The sequence below is a fragment of the Lepus europaeus genome, chromosome 17 (genome assembly GCF_033115175.1).
Source record: "Lepus europaeus isolate LE1 chromosome 17, mLepTim1.pri, whole genome shotgun sequence".
NCBI classification, from domain to species: domain Eukaryota; kingdom Metazoa; phylum Chordata; class Mammalia; order Lagomorpha; family Leporidae; genus Lepus; species Lepus europaeus.
This window is the reverse complement of record NC_084843.1, coordinates 33719148-33737792: the sequence shown is the minus strand read 5'-3', so window position 1 is coordinate 33737792 and position 18645 is coordinate 33719148. Positions and strand designations below refer to the sequence as shown.

General features: G+C 48.4%; 1 protein-coding gene across 1 annotated transcript in view; it reads right to left on the bottom strand.

Annotated features, from left to right (window-relative positions):
• The window catches only part of PDLIM1 (PDZ and LIM domain 1), a 65027-nt gene that overhangs the window by 32460 nt on the left and 13922 nt on the right, over nt 1-18645 (bottom strand). Inside the window, exons 2-4 of the mRNA XM_062214856.1 lie at nt 12711-12862; nt 10070-10154; nt 4448-4647 (exon numbers count right to left, since the gene is read on the bottom strand). Coding sequence (XP_062070840.1) covers nt 4448-4647; nt 10070-10154; nt 12711-12862 — 437 coding nt within the window. The remainder of the gene's footprint in view (nt 1-4447; nt 4648-10069; nt 10155-12710; nt 12863-18645) is intronic.

Here is an 18645-nt window from a genome sequence, read left to right as displayed (position 1 = left end):
AAAGATTTTCTCTGACAAGCAAAAAACAAAAAACCTAAATAATAAATCTCCAGTGAATTATACTGAGAAAAAAAAGCCAATTCCAGAAAGCTACATACTTTATGATTCCACTAATAAAACATTTCTGAAATTTCTGAAATAAATGCAGAAATGAAGCACAGACTAGTGGGTGCCAGGGATTAGAGAGGCTACGGGGCTGGAGAGAAGTGAGCGTGGCTGTACAGGGGAAACATGAGAGATCCAGGCAGGGGGTGGGGGTAGGAATCCAGGTCCTGACTGTACCCATGCCAACATCCTGGTTTTAACACCACTGTGCTACGGTTTTCAAGATGTCACCACTGAGTGAAACTGGGGAAAGGGCCTAAGGGATCTCTGTATTAATCCCTACAATTGCATCTGAACTGTAATTATCTCAAAGTAGCAAGTACAATTAAATGTGAGAACTCTTTTCCTCAAATGGTAGAAACTGGGGCAGGTATTTGGCACCGTGGTTAAGACACCACTCGGGACACCCGCATCCCCTGTGGAAGTGCCTGGGTTTGGGTTCCAGCTCCACTCCCAATTCCAGCTTCCTGCTAATGTGCACCCTGCAGGGCGGAAGTGATGGCTTAGGTATTAGGGTCCCTTCCATCCATGTGGGAGATCCAGAATGAGTTCTGGGCTTCTGCTTCAGCTTGGCACAGCCCTGCCTACTGCAGATATCTGGGGAATGAACCTGTGGATGAAGATCTCCCTCTCCCTCTCTCCCCTTCTCCCCACCTCTTTCCCTTCCCCTCTCTCCCTCTCCCTCTCTCCACTCCCACCATTCAAATAAATAAAAATAATTTTTCAAAAAATGGTCGAAGTGCTAACTTGAAATGACAGAGATTTTAGCAGTTGTTTTACATGTCTGTGGGGAGAGGACAAAGGAAGCAGGCCTACTCAGGAAAATATCCTTCATGTCTCATCACAAGAACGGACAACCTGGGTTTGAGACGCCCCAGCACACAAAGAAGCAATCCTGGGATGCCCTATGTGATCATTACTGGAAGGGGAGCCAGCCTGAATGCTCCCTAAGTTTTGTTGCACAGTGGTCTACATGTTGGCCCTATAAAAAGAAACTGGAGAAGCACCCCGAGAAGAGAAAAAACAGCCGGACACCAGAGCCAGTTGGCGGCGGGATGCGGGCAAGGTCAGCCGCAGGGTCAGGCAGGCACCTTGACAGAAGAGGCCTCCTGACCCAGCTCCAGCTGAGTCAGGGTTCACATGATCCCTCTGACCTCATCTCAACAGAAAACAATGCACGTGCTTAGCAATCTGCCTCATGAGCGCTTGGGGGAATGTCTGAGAACATTTGGAAGAGCTCCTTATCTCAGGACTACTGTTAGCAGCAGGGGGAGCTCAACCAATCACTCCACAAAAAGACCACCCCTCCATCAGGAAGCTGATTAACTGTGCTGGCTGGCTGGGACCCTAAGTCCTAATGAAATCTTCTCCATAGCATCTGTCTACTTGTTTTGACCCTTCCAGAAGCCCCAGGACTCAGAAGTGCAGGAGTTCCTCGTGGACAGCGCAATCAGCAACACCTGGCACTCACTGAGCACCGAGAGACCAACACCATGCTGGGTGCTCTGTACACGCCTCATCACATACTCTCAACAGCCCAGTGGGGAAGGGGTGTGAGCACCGCCCCGGAGGTCAGGAGACAGAGTCTCAGAGATATTAGCTTGCCCAAAGTCACACTGCTAGTAAAAGGCAAAGCTGGCACTCGAGGGTCAGGCCCTCTACCTACATCAGACCTCGTTCTATCAGGAATGAAATCCAGGTTCTGGGTTCCATAGTTTGAGCAGACTGTGAAACTCAGTGGAAACAGGTCAGATGGAAGGCGAGAGCTCCCTGCTGGACTGAGCAGCATCTCCCACCCGCCTGGGACCCAGCAGACAATCAAGGAGTAAGCTCAACTAAGGACCTCCCCTTCATCTGAGTGTCCTGGGAGGAGGGGCAGTGGCCGAACCCCCTCACCTGCCTTCCCACTGGCAATGCTGTCTCTGCTCTGCAATGACTGGGGACAGGGACACAGCCCTGTGAAGACAGAGGGCCACACACACAGCATGCTTGGAAGTACATGGGACAAAGAAACCCAGGGGCGAGCCCTAGGGAACGGGCGATGACCTCAGATGCAAAGTATGCAGTGAGCCAACTCTGGAAGCTCAGCGAATTTCACAGACTAAACAGCGGGGGCAAGCGAGCTCTGGGCCCATGCTGACTGAGCCAGCAGGGTTACCCAGTGGCTGCTAGGTTCACAGGGGACTCATTCTTTGCTGAGAATGTACTAGGAACAGAGCAGCAAGCAGAGACCCCCACGTGGGCAGCACAGCCTGTTGGGGCAGCTCCTTTGGCTTCAGCAGTGAGCATTCTCACTGTCCCTGGATTCATCTTCAAAGAGTTTGGGACAGAGCCAAGGCTGGGTCCCCTCTGCTGAGGAAATCTCAAAAGGGGGCTTTTCATCAAGACTCTGAGGCGACAGGGCCTGGAGCAGGGGCCGGCAAGTCCCCAGCCATCACTGTTTCAGAAGTGGGGCGGGGAGCAAGCAGGGAGCATGAGAGGAGAAAGAAGACATTAAGGAAGGAAAAATAGCCAAGGCCACACTAAAAATACTTCCCAGGCACATATTTCTCCCAATGCATAGCATCTCTTTCAATTAAGGATGTGTCATTTCCTGGGTTATTAAACCCAGATCATGGAACATTCCAGTCTGGGACAGTCAAAGAGGGTCACATTCTCAGCCTCCCCCAGCACCAACGCAGCGAGAAACGGGGATCGTGGCCCTCGGTGTTTGCACCACTCTCCGCCTGGAAGCCCAGAAACTTCCTTTTAGGGTGTCTCTGTGGAGGAAAACTTGGGGGACCCAATATGGAGTCTTCCTCAGCCACCCCAAATGACCCTGAGGTCACCCTAAAGACCACCATCATCTCAAGCCAGTAAGGCCTTGTAGGATACAGAGTTTTAAGGAAAAAGTAGCATTCACAGCCACTCTGCCTTGGTTACTGCAAAAAAAAAAAAAAAAAAAAAAAGCCAGCAACCTTCAAGGTCTTGTAAAGCCAAAGTCACCCAGCCAAAAGTCTCCCTCTCAAGGCCCTGAGGATTTCAAAAGAAACTCCAGGGTCCTCTGGCATCAGACACAGAGACCCACACAGAGTGAGTGCATAGAAAGTGCATCTGTCTTTCTGAAGGGAAAAGACGACTATGTATACACAGCCTGTGCTTGCCGGACAGCAGGCCCTGCAACAGTCCTGGCCACACTCTGAAGCAGTGTGGAACCTCAGCCTGTCTGACTCTGCATCTGAAGCAATTTGTTTTGCGACTTAACTACCCTAAGAGATGGGCAGATTCTCGCTGAAGGTGAAAGGAGGCAACTGAATGGCCAAAAGGGCTTCATAAGAAGATGGCAAATGGCAAAGAACCTCCCAGCTCAGACAAGTTAGAAACACACAGCATTGTCCAACACAATTTTAAATGTTGGCAATGCTGAAAATCAGGAGATTTCAGAAATTAAAAAAAAAAAAAAAAAAAAAAAAAAAAAGACTTTCTAACTTGCATTTCAGAACAGGAATCCCAGGCCTGCACACAGCGTCTGCTGTGGACGCGGTATACACTGACCAGCTGCCCTGACCTCTGCCTGCAGCCTCCATCTCTTATTCTGCATCCTCTAACCTGGTTCCTTTGCCATGGGCTGCTGTTTTCCCCGTGTTTCTACACCTTCTAAGACCAGCCTGGAACAGATGCCGCAGCTCCTCTGCTGGGAAGACTCACGAGACTTTTGATGCAGACTCAAAGGCAGCCGTAGCCAAACGGTCAGTGACAGGTGGGTGACACCTGCCCAGTCCCACCTGCGCCCCACCGCCACCCCCAGCTCAGAACCCATTCCCATGGGCAGGCATTTCTATCCTCAGCAACCTCTCTTCTTTCTACCATCTCTGGTCCACTCTGGGGAAAAGCAAACATTGCTTTACCACAGCTGTGCATCTGACGGTCAAGACACACACAATCCACACCAGATTCTCTCAAATCGTCCCCAACTAGAAAGATGGGCAGCAGAGCATGAGGAAGCACGAGGATCAGTTAGAAGAGGGCGGTGACCATGGAAATCAGGACAAAAATCACAAGAGTTCTCAGCAGTCACGAACTGCTCGTGCCGAAATGCTGAGCGTTATACACAGCGCTCATTTCTGCAACAAGCCTACAAAGCAAGCAGGGGCTTCCCCATTTTCACGGGCAAGGAACACGAACGTAGGAGGTACTCTACTAACGTAGCAAAGGAGGTACTCTACTAACGTAGCAAACGTGCAAACTTTTCTCCCCAGGGTAGTGGTTCAACCTTCATTCACCTTCCTGGATGAACCTGCTCCTGGTGTTAAAAAAACCCCACGCAGGACTGGCCTGGAAGGGAACTCGAGGGCCTACTCACGGTCTGCTGTTGGCCTCCTCCCCACTGGTGGCAGTCCTTGCCTCCAAGGCACTGTTGAAGGTGGAGATGTTCTCCGAAGAGTAGAGGCCAACCGGGTTGTTGTACTGGTTCGTGATGACCCTGGGGGCAGTGACCGAGGCAGGCGAGGCGGTAAAGGGCATGGCGCTTCTGTTGTGTGCGCTTCCTATGTGCAGGACCTCCTGCAGGCAGAGATCAGAGGGGAAGTCAAGGAGGGCGCCCAACGTGCACCCCCCAATGGGTGGTGCCGGCAGAGTGCCAGGGCCAGGTGCTCCAGTGGAGCCACAATGGCCCTGGTTCAAGACCAAACTTGAGGGCCCAGCACTGCAGTAAAACAGGTGAAGCTACTGCCTGTGGTGCCGGCATCCCATCCAGGCACCGATTCAAGCCCCAGATTCTCCACTTCCTTCCGCTTCAGCTCCCTGCTAATGAGCCTGGGAAAGCAGTGGAAGACAGCCCAAGTGCTTGGGCCCTACACCCACGTGGGAGACCCAGAGGAAGCTCCTGGTTCCTGGCCTCGGATCAGCCCAGCTCCAGCCACTGCTGCCATTTGGGAAGTGAACCTGTGATGGAAAATCTCCCTCTCTCTCTCCCTTTCTCTGTAACTCACCTTTCAAATAAACAAATAAATCTTTAATAAATAAGAATTTTTTTTTTTAAAGACCAGACCTGAAGCAGAGGGGCCCTGACACCATGGAGGCACAAGGGCAACCCCCAAGGAAGTCTCCCAAGATGGGCACTGTACACGTCCACACCTTCTCCATCAGCTCTGCCCTGATTCTCCCCCGAGGCCCAGCAAAGCCAGACCTCAGGGTTCCCCAGGGCAGAGCACCCCTCAAAGCCCTGGCTATCAGGATCCAGGTCAGAGCAGAAACCCACCTGTAGGGCACATTCCAGAGGCAGTAAGAGGAGAGGAGCTCGGATCTTAAGAGATAAGTGCACAGCAGATGGTAAAAGGTGGTGCTAAACTCCCCAGGACTGAGCTAGGTCAGCAAGACGGGGGGGGGGGGGGGGGGGTCGCGCTGCCACGGAGGGCAGCAGCCACTGACCACCAGAGACCACCTCGGCCCTGGGGCAGAAGGGACAAGGGGAGTTAGGGTCCATTGTTTCCTGAGGGAGAAGGAGGAGGCTAATCTGACAGAAGGGAGGCAGCACCTGTTACAGGGGCGGTGCCCAGAGGAGCTTGAGGTGCTGGTGCTCTCATGCCCCTCTGTCTGTAATCTGAGCACGTGGACTCCACCCCGCCCCCGGACCAGGCTGGGGAATAATTACTACAGCTACAAAGCTTCTTTATAAACCCCAAAAAACACTTTTCAAACCAACATTTCTTTCCCAAATCCAAAACCAAAAAATAAAAAACCACAGCTTTTCTGATGACTCAGTCAGCAAGGTCCTTCCTGATGCATGAAAGTTCTGGATCTACCCTTGCTTCCAGGCCATTCACGCTCTGTACAGCCTGGCTAAATCCAACGCATGTCAGATCCGAAAACCACACCTCCACACCCTGGACTCTTTCTTAACCAGCCAGGCCCAGAACAGCTGCCCCCAAAAGACTTCCTGTCCTGCTGCTGCTCTTCCTTTTTCTTCTTCTTCTTCTTAAATCCTCAAGTATTTCATGCTTTCTTAGAAAACATGATGCATGAAAATGAACAGCTTAGCTGTGTATCCAACTCAAAAGATAGCATAAAAATATTTTTCTTTCTCAACTTCAAAAATTTCTGCTTCCTCTATAACAAGTCAGAGCCAGTAAGGTTTTACTCTATAAATTCCACTAGACAAAACCTATGTTCACACAAAAGGAGAATGTATAGCTTGTCAAGAAAAAAATTTCCAGCAGGTATCAAACAATGGCAAAGTAAACTTTATGGTACAACTACGCAAACGAATCATATGAAGTCAGGCTTACAGAAGGCAGCCTGGGGCTTGTGCCCACATACCCCATAGCAGCGTGAGCAGGCACAGGGCTGCAGCCAGGATGGCCCCCTTCTTCCTCTCTGGCTCCACACCAATCCCTGGGCACAGCATTCAATGCTGAGCACCAACAGCCCTGACTTTTTTGTCTTGGCTCAAGTTTTCCCAGCCACTTCCTCTTTGGTCACGGGTGAGTTATATCCATGTCTTTTTTTTTTTTTTTTAAGATTTATTTATTTATATGATAGGCAGAGTTAGAGAAAGGCAGAGGCAGAGACAGAGAGAGGTCTTCCATCTGCTGGTTCACTCCCCAGATGGCTGCAATGGCTGGAGTTGTGCCCATCTGAAGCCAGAAGCCAGGAGCTTCCTCTGGGTGTCCCACACGGGTGCAGGGACCCAAGGACTTGGGCCATCTTCTATTGTTTTCCCAGGCCACCAGCAGAGAGCTGGATCAGAGGTGGAGCATCCAAAACCTGAACCAGCACCCATATGGGAGGCAGGCACTGCAAGCAGTGGCTTTACCTGCTACACCACAGCACCAGCCCTACCTCTCCCATGTCTTTTATTCTTTTTTTTTCTTTTTATCTAACTTTCTTTTTACATAACTGTCATTTCTTACTTTCAGCTTTATCTTTTGTTATTGCTCTTATCTCTTACACAACTGTCACTTATCTTTCATTTTATCTTTATTACTTTAATTGTACATATTTATGGGGACACAGTATAATTTGCTACATGTATTCATCAACCTCTGATGATCCAATCAGGCTAGTTACATTTCCATCTTAAACTTTCTAACAAATTTTTGATTAACACTTGATTGTACACATTAAGGGGGTAACAGCGTGGCATTTCAATAAATGTATACAATATGTACTGATCAAATCAGGGTAACTAGTTTCTCCCCATCCTTGTCATTACTTTATATTTGAAGACTTCAAGCTCTAAAATGAAGAAAACACAGCCTTCTTCACAATGACTTGGCATGACTCATTACTGTACCAATTACTGTATCCGGCACACAGAAGATGGCCGACCAGGGCCCCCTTCCCTTTACCCTCCATAGAAACACATTTCCAGTTTGAATGGGAATCAATGGGAAATTCAGGTTAGAAATCCTGATGTTCACTTGATAGAGATTCTTTCAGGAATGCATCTGGTTTGTACATAAAAGGAATATCTCTACCCCCTTGTGAATACTGGTCTTTCCAGAAGGCGGGCGGAGTTAGGGCTTGCCTTTTGGAAGGGATGATGTAATTGTTTGGGCTTTGTATTTATCAGTCTCCAAGGAAACCCAATAATGAGGAAATACAAACTAGGTGTGTAACTATGCTGACCTCAGATAAGCTGGGGTGTTGGCTGGCATTCCATGAACTAACAGATCTCTTCACAACAGATAAATTCTGCTCTCACTGTAGAACAGCTAGACATGGAAGATCTTGGAAAAATGAGGAGTGGGAAGTTTTTTGTATGAACAAGAATTACTGGAATCAAGAAATATACTCATGTTAGATGTTAAAGTAGTTTTTTTTTTTTCATCTAAAGCAAACTACCTTCAAAATATTAGTACAAGTAACCAAATTATGTCTTAGTTAAAAAAAAAATCAAATATAACAGAAATAAGAATAACAAATTTAAATGATTACATTATTTAAGTGAAAAGTAGAATTTCAGGTAGACCAAATGAAAACAAAATCATTCTTTTTTTTTTTTTTTTTTTTTGAAAGGCAGAGTTAGTGAGAAAGACAGAGAGAAAGGTCTTCCTTCTGTTGGTTCACACCCCAAATGGCCGCTATGGCCAGTGCACTGCTTCCTCCTGGTCCCATGTGGGTGCAGGGCCCAAACACTTCGGCCATCCTCCAATGCCCTCCCGGGCCACAGCAGAGAGCTGGAGTGGAAAAGGAGCGACCTGGACAGAATCCGGCTCCCCAATCAGGACTAGAACCTGGGGTGCTGGCGCCGCAGGCGGAGGATTAGCCTAGTGAGCCAGCCAAAATCATTCTTGATACGTTATAAAATACATGGGAACTTAACACATCAAAATCGAACATCAGAATAAATGTAATGAACTGGCTGAGAACTCCCAGGGAAACTGAAACTGTGGTATGTTTTGAATTAGTTTGTACAACTGCCAGTTTACAGACTGTCGTTTTATGAACTTTCCTTACAGGAGTGTACAGAATATGCTCATGTCAATTTTGAAACGGCAGATGCAAAGTGACCCTTAAAGTGATTCTTGGGGTTTTTAAGTATGATTCTCATTATATTAATGGAAAAAAATCTTGTGCAACTATATTACTGAAACTTTAATGGAGGCCATTAGAGAAAATAAGACTTCTATCCCATCATTCAATTTTTACACACTAATGTACCACGTGAGTTCAATTTCCTACAATTTTCTGTTTTATGTATAAAAGATAGCCTGCTTTCTTGGTTCACTATGAAACAAAATAGTGTCGGCCGGCAGTGTGGCATAGCGGGTAAAGCTGCTGCCTGCAGTGCTGGCATCCCATGTGGGCACCAGTTTGAGACCTGGCTGCTCCACTTCCAATCCAGCTCACTGCTATGGCCTGGGAATACAGTCTTTGGACCCCTGCACCCGCATGGGAGACCCAGAAGCTCCTGGCTCCTGGCTTCAGATCAGGACAATACCGGCCGTTATGGCTAACTGGGGAGTGAACCAGTGGATGAAGACCTCTCTCTCTCTCTTTGCCTCTCCTTCTCTCTCTGTGTAACTCTTTCAAATAAATGAATAAATCTTTTTTAAAAAGAACTAAACAGCGTCCCAAATTTAGAAGAAAATTAAACTTTCAGTGTTCACCTGGGGTTAACTACATATCACAACCCAGGGCAAAATTCTCAGAGGCTATTACCAATTTACTTACTCCTTTATCACTAACACTTCATTAATTTATCCAACACACAACTTTGTGACAATAGCATGTTACACATGAGGAATTTTACAAAGATGCTATAAACATTTTTCTTTACATGTTTCCCATTTTTTTCAAATATACCCATTCATTATGGATAATTTAGATACAAATAAGGAAGAAATAAAATCACCTAAAATACCACCACTGAGAGACACAGTCACAAATACAAGGTCCTGGTAGTCCACTGTTCTGGGAAACCATCTGGCCAATGAACTGTGCACTGATGCCCTGCCACTTTGTCTTAGTAACTTTATAGTCTCGTTAGAAGTCTCACTGTAACAAAAATTGGTATTTTCCAGCCAGGCTCACAGAAACCAGATATGGGGGGACACAGAGAAGAGAGGCAGGGTCCTCCGATGAACTCCCCGTTACTTCTTCTGGATCTAGGCCTTCTAGGAACCAGAGTTAAGCTGCATCGGTGTCCAAAGCCCACAACAAGCTGACGTCAGCACCTTGATTCTTCCCCAGTCCTGCCAGTCCTGCCCCTTGCAGGCAACGCTTCCTTCATCGCCTTCCCAGCCCTGCTCCCAGCCCGGGCTGGGCGTCCCTTCCCTGGGGCTTTCCAACCCTTTCCTCCTGCAGTTCCCTTACGGGAAGAAGTGAGCAAGAGCCAGGGCCAGCAGCGACAGCAGAGAGCTTTCCCTGCTTGCTCAGCCCTGGGCCTCCGTGGCAGGAAAAAACAGGAATCTGCTGAACGGTGGCCAAAGGGACAAGCGGCCAGTGGCGAGGGGAGCAGCAGTGACAAGCGAGTACTCACCTGGGGTTCCGAGGCTAAATTCATCTTGTACGGGTGACGTTTCCCCTCTTCTGTCACCAGAGGAGACCAGATTTTCTGTTCAGATCTGCAACAGGTGAACAGAGCTACTATTTCATTTGTGCCAAATAAATTATATGAACAGCTGATTAGAAAAATACAGCCCTTACCTCAACTAGTGGCCTTTATCTAGCACCCTGCCATCCGCCTTTCCCTCCATTTCCCACCAGTGTGATCTTTCAAATGCCCCAATCTGATGGTGTCCAGGTTTGATGGCCCCTGACACACACCCACGGGGCCTCCTGAGCTGGCCTGGTTTCTTCCACCCTCATCCTCCCTGCTTCGTGCTGCCGGAGCTCTGCTCAGGATGGACTGGGCTTTGCCTCTATCTTGGCCCAGTGCTACTGCTCCAGACCAAACAACCAACTTATCGGTGATCCTTGCTTGGCCCAAATTAAAGTGGCGCCTCAACAGATAATGGCTCATGTCCCTGCCACCCACATGGAAAACCCAAATCCAGTTCCAGATTCCTGGCTTCAGCCTGGCCCAGCCCCTGGCTATTGAGGGCATCTGGAGAGTTAACCAGAGGATGAAAGATCTCTCTCTCCTCTTTCTCCACTCTCTCTCCCTGCTTTTCAAGTAAAATGAAAATATATCAAGTGATGCCTCATTTTTTGAGCTGGCAAAGGATTTTGCTTGTACTAAATCACACAGCAATGATCTTAGTCTACTCTCAACTTTCATTAGTGTAATCTTCTCTTGAAGACAGGGAATAGTTTCACCTATCATTGCTGTATTTGTCAAAGTGCCTAGCACAGTGCAAGACATATTTCTGTATTTGTTTGATGTGTCAACAATGAATGAATGGAATAAATGAATAGAGGGGCAGGTGTTGTGCCAGAGGGGTGCCCCTTGGGATGCCTGCATCCCACGTCAGAGTGCCTGGAATTAAGTCTCTGCTTCCAATCCAGCTTCCTGGAGCATCCTGGGAGGCAGCAGCTGTTGGCTCAGTATGTGGGTCCCTGCCACTCACAGAGAAAACTGAGATTCAGTTCCTGGCTCCTGGCTTCAGCCTGGCCCAGCTCTAGCTATTGCAAGCATTTGGGGAATGAACCAGCAGATGGAAGATCTCTGTCTCTCTCTGTCTCTCTCAATTTGAAAAACCAACAAATGCATGTCTTGAACTACAGCATGAAGGGGAAGATCCGGACTGACACAGAAATGGAAACAAGAATGAGGGGAGACCTGTCTCGACTGTTGAGGAACAGTTTTATTTTGGTTTTTTGTTTGCTTTACTGTGCAAATTGTTGAACTCTTAGTACAGAGTTGGTCTTCTGTGTATAAAGTTAATCAAAAAATTGATCTTAGTGGAGAATGGGACTGGGAATGGGAGAGGGAGGAGGAGGAGAGGTGTGAGAGTGAGCAGGAGGGCAGGTATGGTGGGAAGAATCACTATATTCCTAAAGTTGTACTTATGAAATGCATTGGGGCTGGCGCTGTGGCACAGTGGGTTAACGCCCTGGCCTGAAGCACCAGCATCCCATATGGGTGCCAGTTCAAGACCCAGCTGCTCTACTTCCAATCCAGCTCTTTGCTATGGCCTGGGAAGGCAGAAGATGGCCCAATTTCTTGGGCCCCTGCACCCACGTGGGAGACCCAGAGGAAGCAGATTGGTGCAGCTCTGGCCATTGTAGCCAATAGGGGAGTGAACTACTGGATGGAAGACCTCTCTCTCTCTCTCTCCTTGCCTCTCTTCTCTCTCTGTAACTACGACTTTCAAATAAATAAATCTTAAAAAAAAAAAAAAAGAAAGAAATGCATGAAGTCTGTATTCCTTAAATAAAAGGTTTCTTGGGGGGAATAAATTAATTAATTAAAAAAAAAAAAAAAGAATGAGGGGCAAAACGTGTTTTGAGGAGGTAGTAACTAAATGGTGTACCTCCCATAGGTCCTAAGCCACACTCGGTCTTCTGCCAGTCCTGTGACAGCAATGAACAGACTTCACAGATGAGAACCTGAGCAAAGCGTTCACGACAAAAAGCAGGGGAAGCTAAGGTTGCAGGGAGGGAACCGAATGAGTCGTCTGAACCGGATCCAATAGGAAATAGGGAGCCACTGAAGGTTGAACCAAATCACTTATGAAATCCGGTCCTTGCAGGACCCCTCCCACAACCAAACAAAAGAAGAATGGAAACTCTACCCTAATTACAACCTCCTCCCTGCAGTCAGGGGAGTCCACTCAACCTCAGCTCCCCCTGCTGCGGCTACTTCAGCTTGCACTCAGCACTCTGCCTAACGGCACTGCAATCTGCTGGCGTGGCAGCCCCTGCCCAGTGTGGCCGCAGGAGCCGCACCTTAAACTGATTCACAAGGGTTCCCAGGAAGAGAGCTCCATTCCATGACCCCAAACAACACTTAACTGATTTTTCTGTGGAACTTTATCAGTTATGTTGGACCAAGTGCCAAGGCAGACATCTGAGAGGACCGCTGTAGAGACAGAGAGGCCAACAGCTGCCTGAAATGCCAGCGCCTCCAGGATGCGGGGCATGGAGCTAGCGGGGTGCAGGGGATTCCAACATCGGGAAGGAAGCACTGCCCACAGCCAGGAGCCACTCAATGAGACGAACATTTCCACAAGCCTCACCTTGTTATGGTGAGAGTAATGTTGTCCGTGCAGCCCTTGATTTTGTTCTGAGCTTCCAAATGTGTCATACTGCTGGTATTTTCCCCATCAATGGCTGTGATTATGTCTCCGATACATAAATTAGCTAAAGCAGCCTTGCTTCCGGGAGTAACCTGGAAAAAAAAAAAAAGGGAGAGGAGGCTGGTCACTATTTGTCTCCAAGGAAAGCACTACAGAAGTTACCACAAGGTTCCGTGTTCACTGACGTGGGGCAAACCTTTTAAAAGGAGAGGGCTGAAAGTCTAAGTGTGATTTGTACAATGTTTACAGAGTCCTTTTCTCTTGATCTCACTAGAGCCTTACAACCAACTTGTGAGAATAAAAGACAAACACAGTCTTCATTTAAAAATCAGGAAAAAACTGAGTTTTAGAAAGATCTGTGACCTATCCAGAACCACCCAACTACTGGGTTACCATATTAGGAGTCCTTCAACTAGCCCATTATAGACTCGAGTGAATCAGCCCCAACATTCTTCCCACTGAACCTTACTGCTTCCCTTAAATAAGTCACCGATTACATTTGTTAAAATATAAACACACATTTAGAGAACATTATGGATGTAACATCGTCTTTCTGTAAATATTATGTGCCATTATCTGTACAAAAGAGAATTAGAGGGGCTGGCGATGTGGCATAATGGATAATGCCACTGCCTGCATCCCAGGACATCCCATATGGGTGGTGGTTCGATTCACTTCTGATCCTGCTCCCTGTTAATGTACCTGGGAAAAGCAGAAGATGGGCCAGGTGTTTGGGCCCCTGCCACCCACATGGGAAACCCGAAAGAAGCTCCTGGCTCCTGGCTTCGACCTGGCTCAGCCATGGCCATTGTGGCCTTCTGGGGAGTAAACCAGTAGATGGAAGAGCGCTGTCTCTCCCTTTCTTTCAAATTAATAAATCTTTAACAAAAAATAAATTAGAACACAGCACAAAAAAACACATTTCTGTGTTTTTTTACAATGAGCTTGAATTACTTTTGTGATTAATAAAAGCAATAAAGAATATTTAAATATATGACAGAATGGGTTTACAATGAATCACTCCCTCCCGTCCAAGAAGTTGACTAGTTGGCTGGTTTTCCAGAAGCTTCTAGACCAGTGCTTCCAAACTTACGCACCCCCAGTGCTCAGGGGAAGCCAGTCAATCACTGAGAGGGGCTCTCTGATCCATCTGCCTCCTGAGCATTACATGTGGACTGAATAAATATCGTGCCTCCTACCCAGATGTACAACTGTGGTTTTCAAGTGAACACAGATGCTGCTACCATGAACAAAGTACAAACTCACTGGAAGTAGCACTAACCTCAGAGTAACTTTTTGTTATCAGCTATTTTCTAAACTAAGGTATAAAAAAGACATCATTCCCACTGCCCCTGAGCTAGCCCATGACTCTTCTGACATGGGAATTCCAACAGCCCACCCCACCCCCAGAATCCCAGCACTCACAGGGCTCTGCCTCCCCCTGCAGAAGGACCTTAACCCCTGGGAGCTAATGGAAGAAGACCTGGAGAACACTTGGTTATGTCTGTAAAGACTGAGCCCCAGGTGCCAGATCCTTCAAGGTACCCAGCCAGGACACGACGCTTAGGCCCTAAGCCTCCAAGTCAGATGCAGTCCTCACAGTTACAGTTTCTAACCAGCCCACACCAAACTAACAATGCTAACCATTCTAGGGTGTGGCGCACAGCCATGGTCCACCCTGACCCCCGCACACTGAGGGGGGATGAGGTGACCCTGGCTGTCCCTTCCGGCAGGGCCAGGCTATGACTTTATCAGGCAAAACTCAGCTGGAATGTGGCAGGATGTGGAAAGCAGGACAGAGATCTTGACCTCCCAACCTTCCTTTCTGGCTTTCCCATCATCTGTTTACCAGAGATCTGGGTTTTAGAAAACGAAAGGCCCTGAGCCAAGCTTCAGAGCTTTGCATCCAGCCACTGGGATGAGGCAGTGTAGGCAGGCAGGCAAGCACAGGCCACTCTCGTTTAAGTCAATGCTGGGGAATTCGCCTGAGTCACCCAGTCCATGGAGAAAAAAACAAACTCCCTCTCTTTCCTGACAGGTCTTCCTGAGAAGGGTGAGCCAGTGTGGCTTCTTGTATATTCCACTTTTTCTAAAGGACGGCGCGTGCTCACTGTGTAAGACAGCGCTAAGCATTTTATTTCCAACTCGATCGTCAAAGCAAGCAGCATGAATCAAGGAGGATAAGGCCTGAATGAACGCCTCGATCAGGGCCACACCCAGCAGTGTGGACGGTAGTCCCCTTAGGATACAACCAAACTCTCAAGATGCCTGAAGTCAATGCCCCCCTCGCTACCCTCATCCTGCCACTTCTAGCTCTTTTCCACCTCGGGACCTTAGCACCTGCTTTTACCTCTAGCTGATCAACTTCTCCTTACCTTTCAAGTCTCAAATGACCTGCCACAGAGAGGCCTTCCCTAGCCTCCAATCTAATCAATGTCCCTGCTATCCTTGCAGTACACTCTGTTCTTCAAGAGACTTGTGTTTGTGGGCTTACTTGTGTAATGTGCGAAGGCTATGAAATGGTCAGGTGTGTAAGGGCAGAGTTTTGTCTGCCTTGGGGGGCTACGGTACCCCCAGCACCTCACACACAGACTGGAGTGCTGGAGGTGCTCAGTATTCGTCCAGTGAGAGGTTGAATTTAAAACATCTACAGTTAGGGGCTGGTGGCGTGACGAAGCAGGTTGAGCCACCACCTGCAGAGCCAGCATCCCATATGGGCACCGGTTCAAGTCCTGGCCACTCCACTTCCAATCTAGCTCCCTGCTAATGTGCCTGGGAAAGCAGCAGAGGATGGCCCCAAGTGCTTGGGCCCTTGCACCCATGTGGGAGACCCTGAAGAAGCTCCTGGCTCCTGGCTTTGGTCTGGCCCAGCTCTGGCTATTGCAGACACTGGGGGACTGAACCAGCAGATGGAAGATCTGTCTATCCCCTTCTCTCTCTGTAAATCTGCCTCTCAAATAAGTAAAATAAATCTTTAAAATATCTACATTTGAGGCCAGCGCCATGGCTCAACAGGCTAATCCTCCACCTAGCGGCGCTGGCACCCCAGGTTCTAGTCCCGGTTGGGGCGCCGGATTCTGTCCCGGTTGCCCCTCTTCCAGGCCAGCTCTCTGCTGTGGCCCGGGAGTGCAGTGGAGGATGGCCCAAGTCGTTGGGCCCTGCACCCCATGGGAGACCAGGATAAGCACCTGGCTCCTGCCTTCAGATCAGTGCGGTGCGCCGGCCACAGTGTGCCGGCCGCGGCAGCCATTGGAGGGTGAACCAACGGCAAAAAAGGAAGAGCTTTCTCTCTGTCTCTCTCTCTCTCTCTCTCGCTGTCCACTCTGCCTGTCAAAAATTAAAAAAAAAATATTAAAAAATATATATATATCTACATTTGAGGCCGGTGCCGTGGCTCACTTGGCTAATCCTCCGCCTGCAGTGCCAGCATCCCATATGGGCGCCAGGTTCTAGTCCCGATTGCTCCTCTTCCAGTCCAGCTCTCTGCTGTGGCCCGGGAAGGCAGTGGAGGATGGCCCAAGTGCTTGGGCCCCTGCACCTGAATGGGAGACCAGGAGGAAGCACCTGGCTCCTGGCTTCAGATCGGCATAGCTCCAGCCGTAGCAGCCATTTGGAGGGTGAACCAACGGAAGGAAGACCTCTCTCTCTGTCTCTCTCTCTCACTGTCTAACTCTATCAAATAACTTTAAAAAATCTACATTTGTTAAATACGTCCATTTTATTCTTTACAATGTTTCAAAACATCAAAGATATTTTCATTTTAAAAATCAAATAATCACTTTCTTCAGCGTTGCTATCCCAGCACAAGACCACTCACAAAACTCAAATAATGAGGGGGGTGGAAATCTGGAGAGGAAAAAGATAAAACAGAAGTTTTTACTTTCTCATGCTCCATTGCTGAGAAGTGTGAAATCCGAAGCATTTCGCTCAAACTGTTTTGTGGGTACAGCATTTCTGCTAATACATCCCAACAGATTCTGGGCAAGCCAGAACCAGCTAAGAGCCCCAAGCCTGAGTAACTGAAGCCTGGCCATCCTATCTTTCAGTCTGATTTCTTTTTAAATCAAACTGATGGGAAGCCAAAAGAAGCCTTCGAAAATCACAACCTCATCAGAAAGGAGTCAGATGGACTCACGCACAGATTAAGTTCACATTCTTTTACAAATCCTCTCTTTTTGGAAAAAAAAAATTATAAACAGATTACAGAGCTTACATTTTACAAAGCCCTTTCTCTTACAAGCTCCCATTTGAGATAAGATTAAGAACGATCTCATCACCAACATATTCCCTAACTTTACACAGGAGGAAACTAAGAGAAGTTGTTCAAGTCCACACAGCTGAAGGCGGGAGCCCAAATTTAAAAGCAGACCCCTTCATTCCAAATTTCATCCTTTCCTGCTTTAGCATAATGCCACAAGCAGTCTCCAGACCCCACTGCTGGAGCCAAAGAGAAATCCAGAATGATGGAGGCTCCTCTGCTACAGCCTCCTACCCAAGGAACTCCTGCTACTGCTGGCTGGCTGCCTCCCCACCACAGCACCGTCACTTCCTGCTCTACCAGGGCCCAGGAACTCCATCCTTTACAAAATGGGCAAATCCTCACATAGACCTGAGAGGCCAGGGGAGAGATGCCCTGTGCCTCCAACAGCTACAACACTGGTAGCTGACTTGAAAGGCGGGCTCGGATCTTTGCCAACGCTACCCACTCAACGTGGTCAGACTCATAACACTAGTCACCTGTTAACGTGTGCCAAGCATGGCCCAAGCAAGTAGGCAAGGGTTAACTGATAAATCTGCAGGTGATGCTACTGGCAGGCAGTATCATTTGCCTCCATCACACATGAGCAAAGGCAGGGACAGGGATTCAGCAGTGTGCCTGTGGTGACTCAGCTGCTGAGTGGCAGGCGACAGTGGACCCCAGGGCCCACTACTCCACACCGTCTGTCTAAACCTCCTCCTGACCATCAAGCTCCATCAGCACGAGTTCATAATGGAGTCAGCTTCCATTTCTAAAACAGAGACCCTAGGCTCACCTCCAAAGACACAGGTTCATTAGTTCAATGGACACTCCAACTATGCCTCTGCCAGCTCTCTGCCACAGAGAACATAAACTAGATCACAAAACTCTTGCTGCCTGCGGATAAATGAGCTTAGACATAACCATTTCTACCAATGAACAATCTCCCATTTTCTGCAGAATTCACTCAGGGGGCTGGGGTTGTAGCGCGGCAGGCTAAGCTGCCATCTACGATGCCAGCGTCCCATGTGAGCTCCAGTTCCAGTCTCAGTTGCTCCACTTCTGATCCATCTCCAGACGGCCCAAGTGCTTGGGCCCCTGCCACCCATGTGAGACACCCAGATGGAGTTCTAGGCTCCTGGCTTTGGCCTGGCCCAGCCCCGGCTATTGAAGTTATTTGGGGAATGAACCAGCCGACAGAAGATCTAAATCTAGCTCGCTCTCTCTCACCCTGCCCCCTGATATTATGCCTTTCAAACAAATAAATCTTAAAAAGGGAATGGGGAAGGCGGTGTTGTAGCATAGCAAGTTAAGTCTCCACCCTTGGTGCAGGCATCCCATATGGGTGCTGGTTTGAGTTCTAGCTGCTCCTCTTCTAATCCAGCTCTCTGCTGTGGCCTGGGAAAGCAGTGGAAGATGGCCCAAGTGCTTGGGCCCCTGCCCCCATGTGGGAGACCCAGAGGAAGCTCCTGGCTTTGGATTGCCCAGCTCCAGCTGTTGCAGCCATCTGGAGAGTGAACCAGCAGATGAAGACCTTTCTGTCTCTCCCTCCCTCTATAACTCTGCCTCTCAAAATCTTATTTAAAAAAAAAAATAAGTTCACTCAGGTCTCCCTTACCCTCAGGCCTACACTGTTTA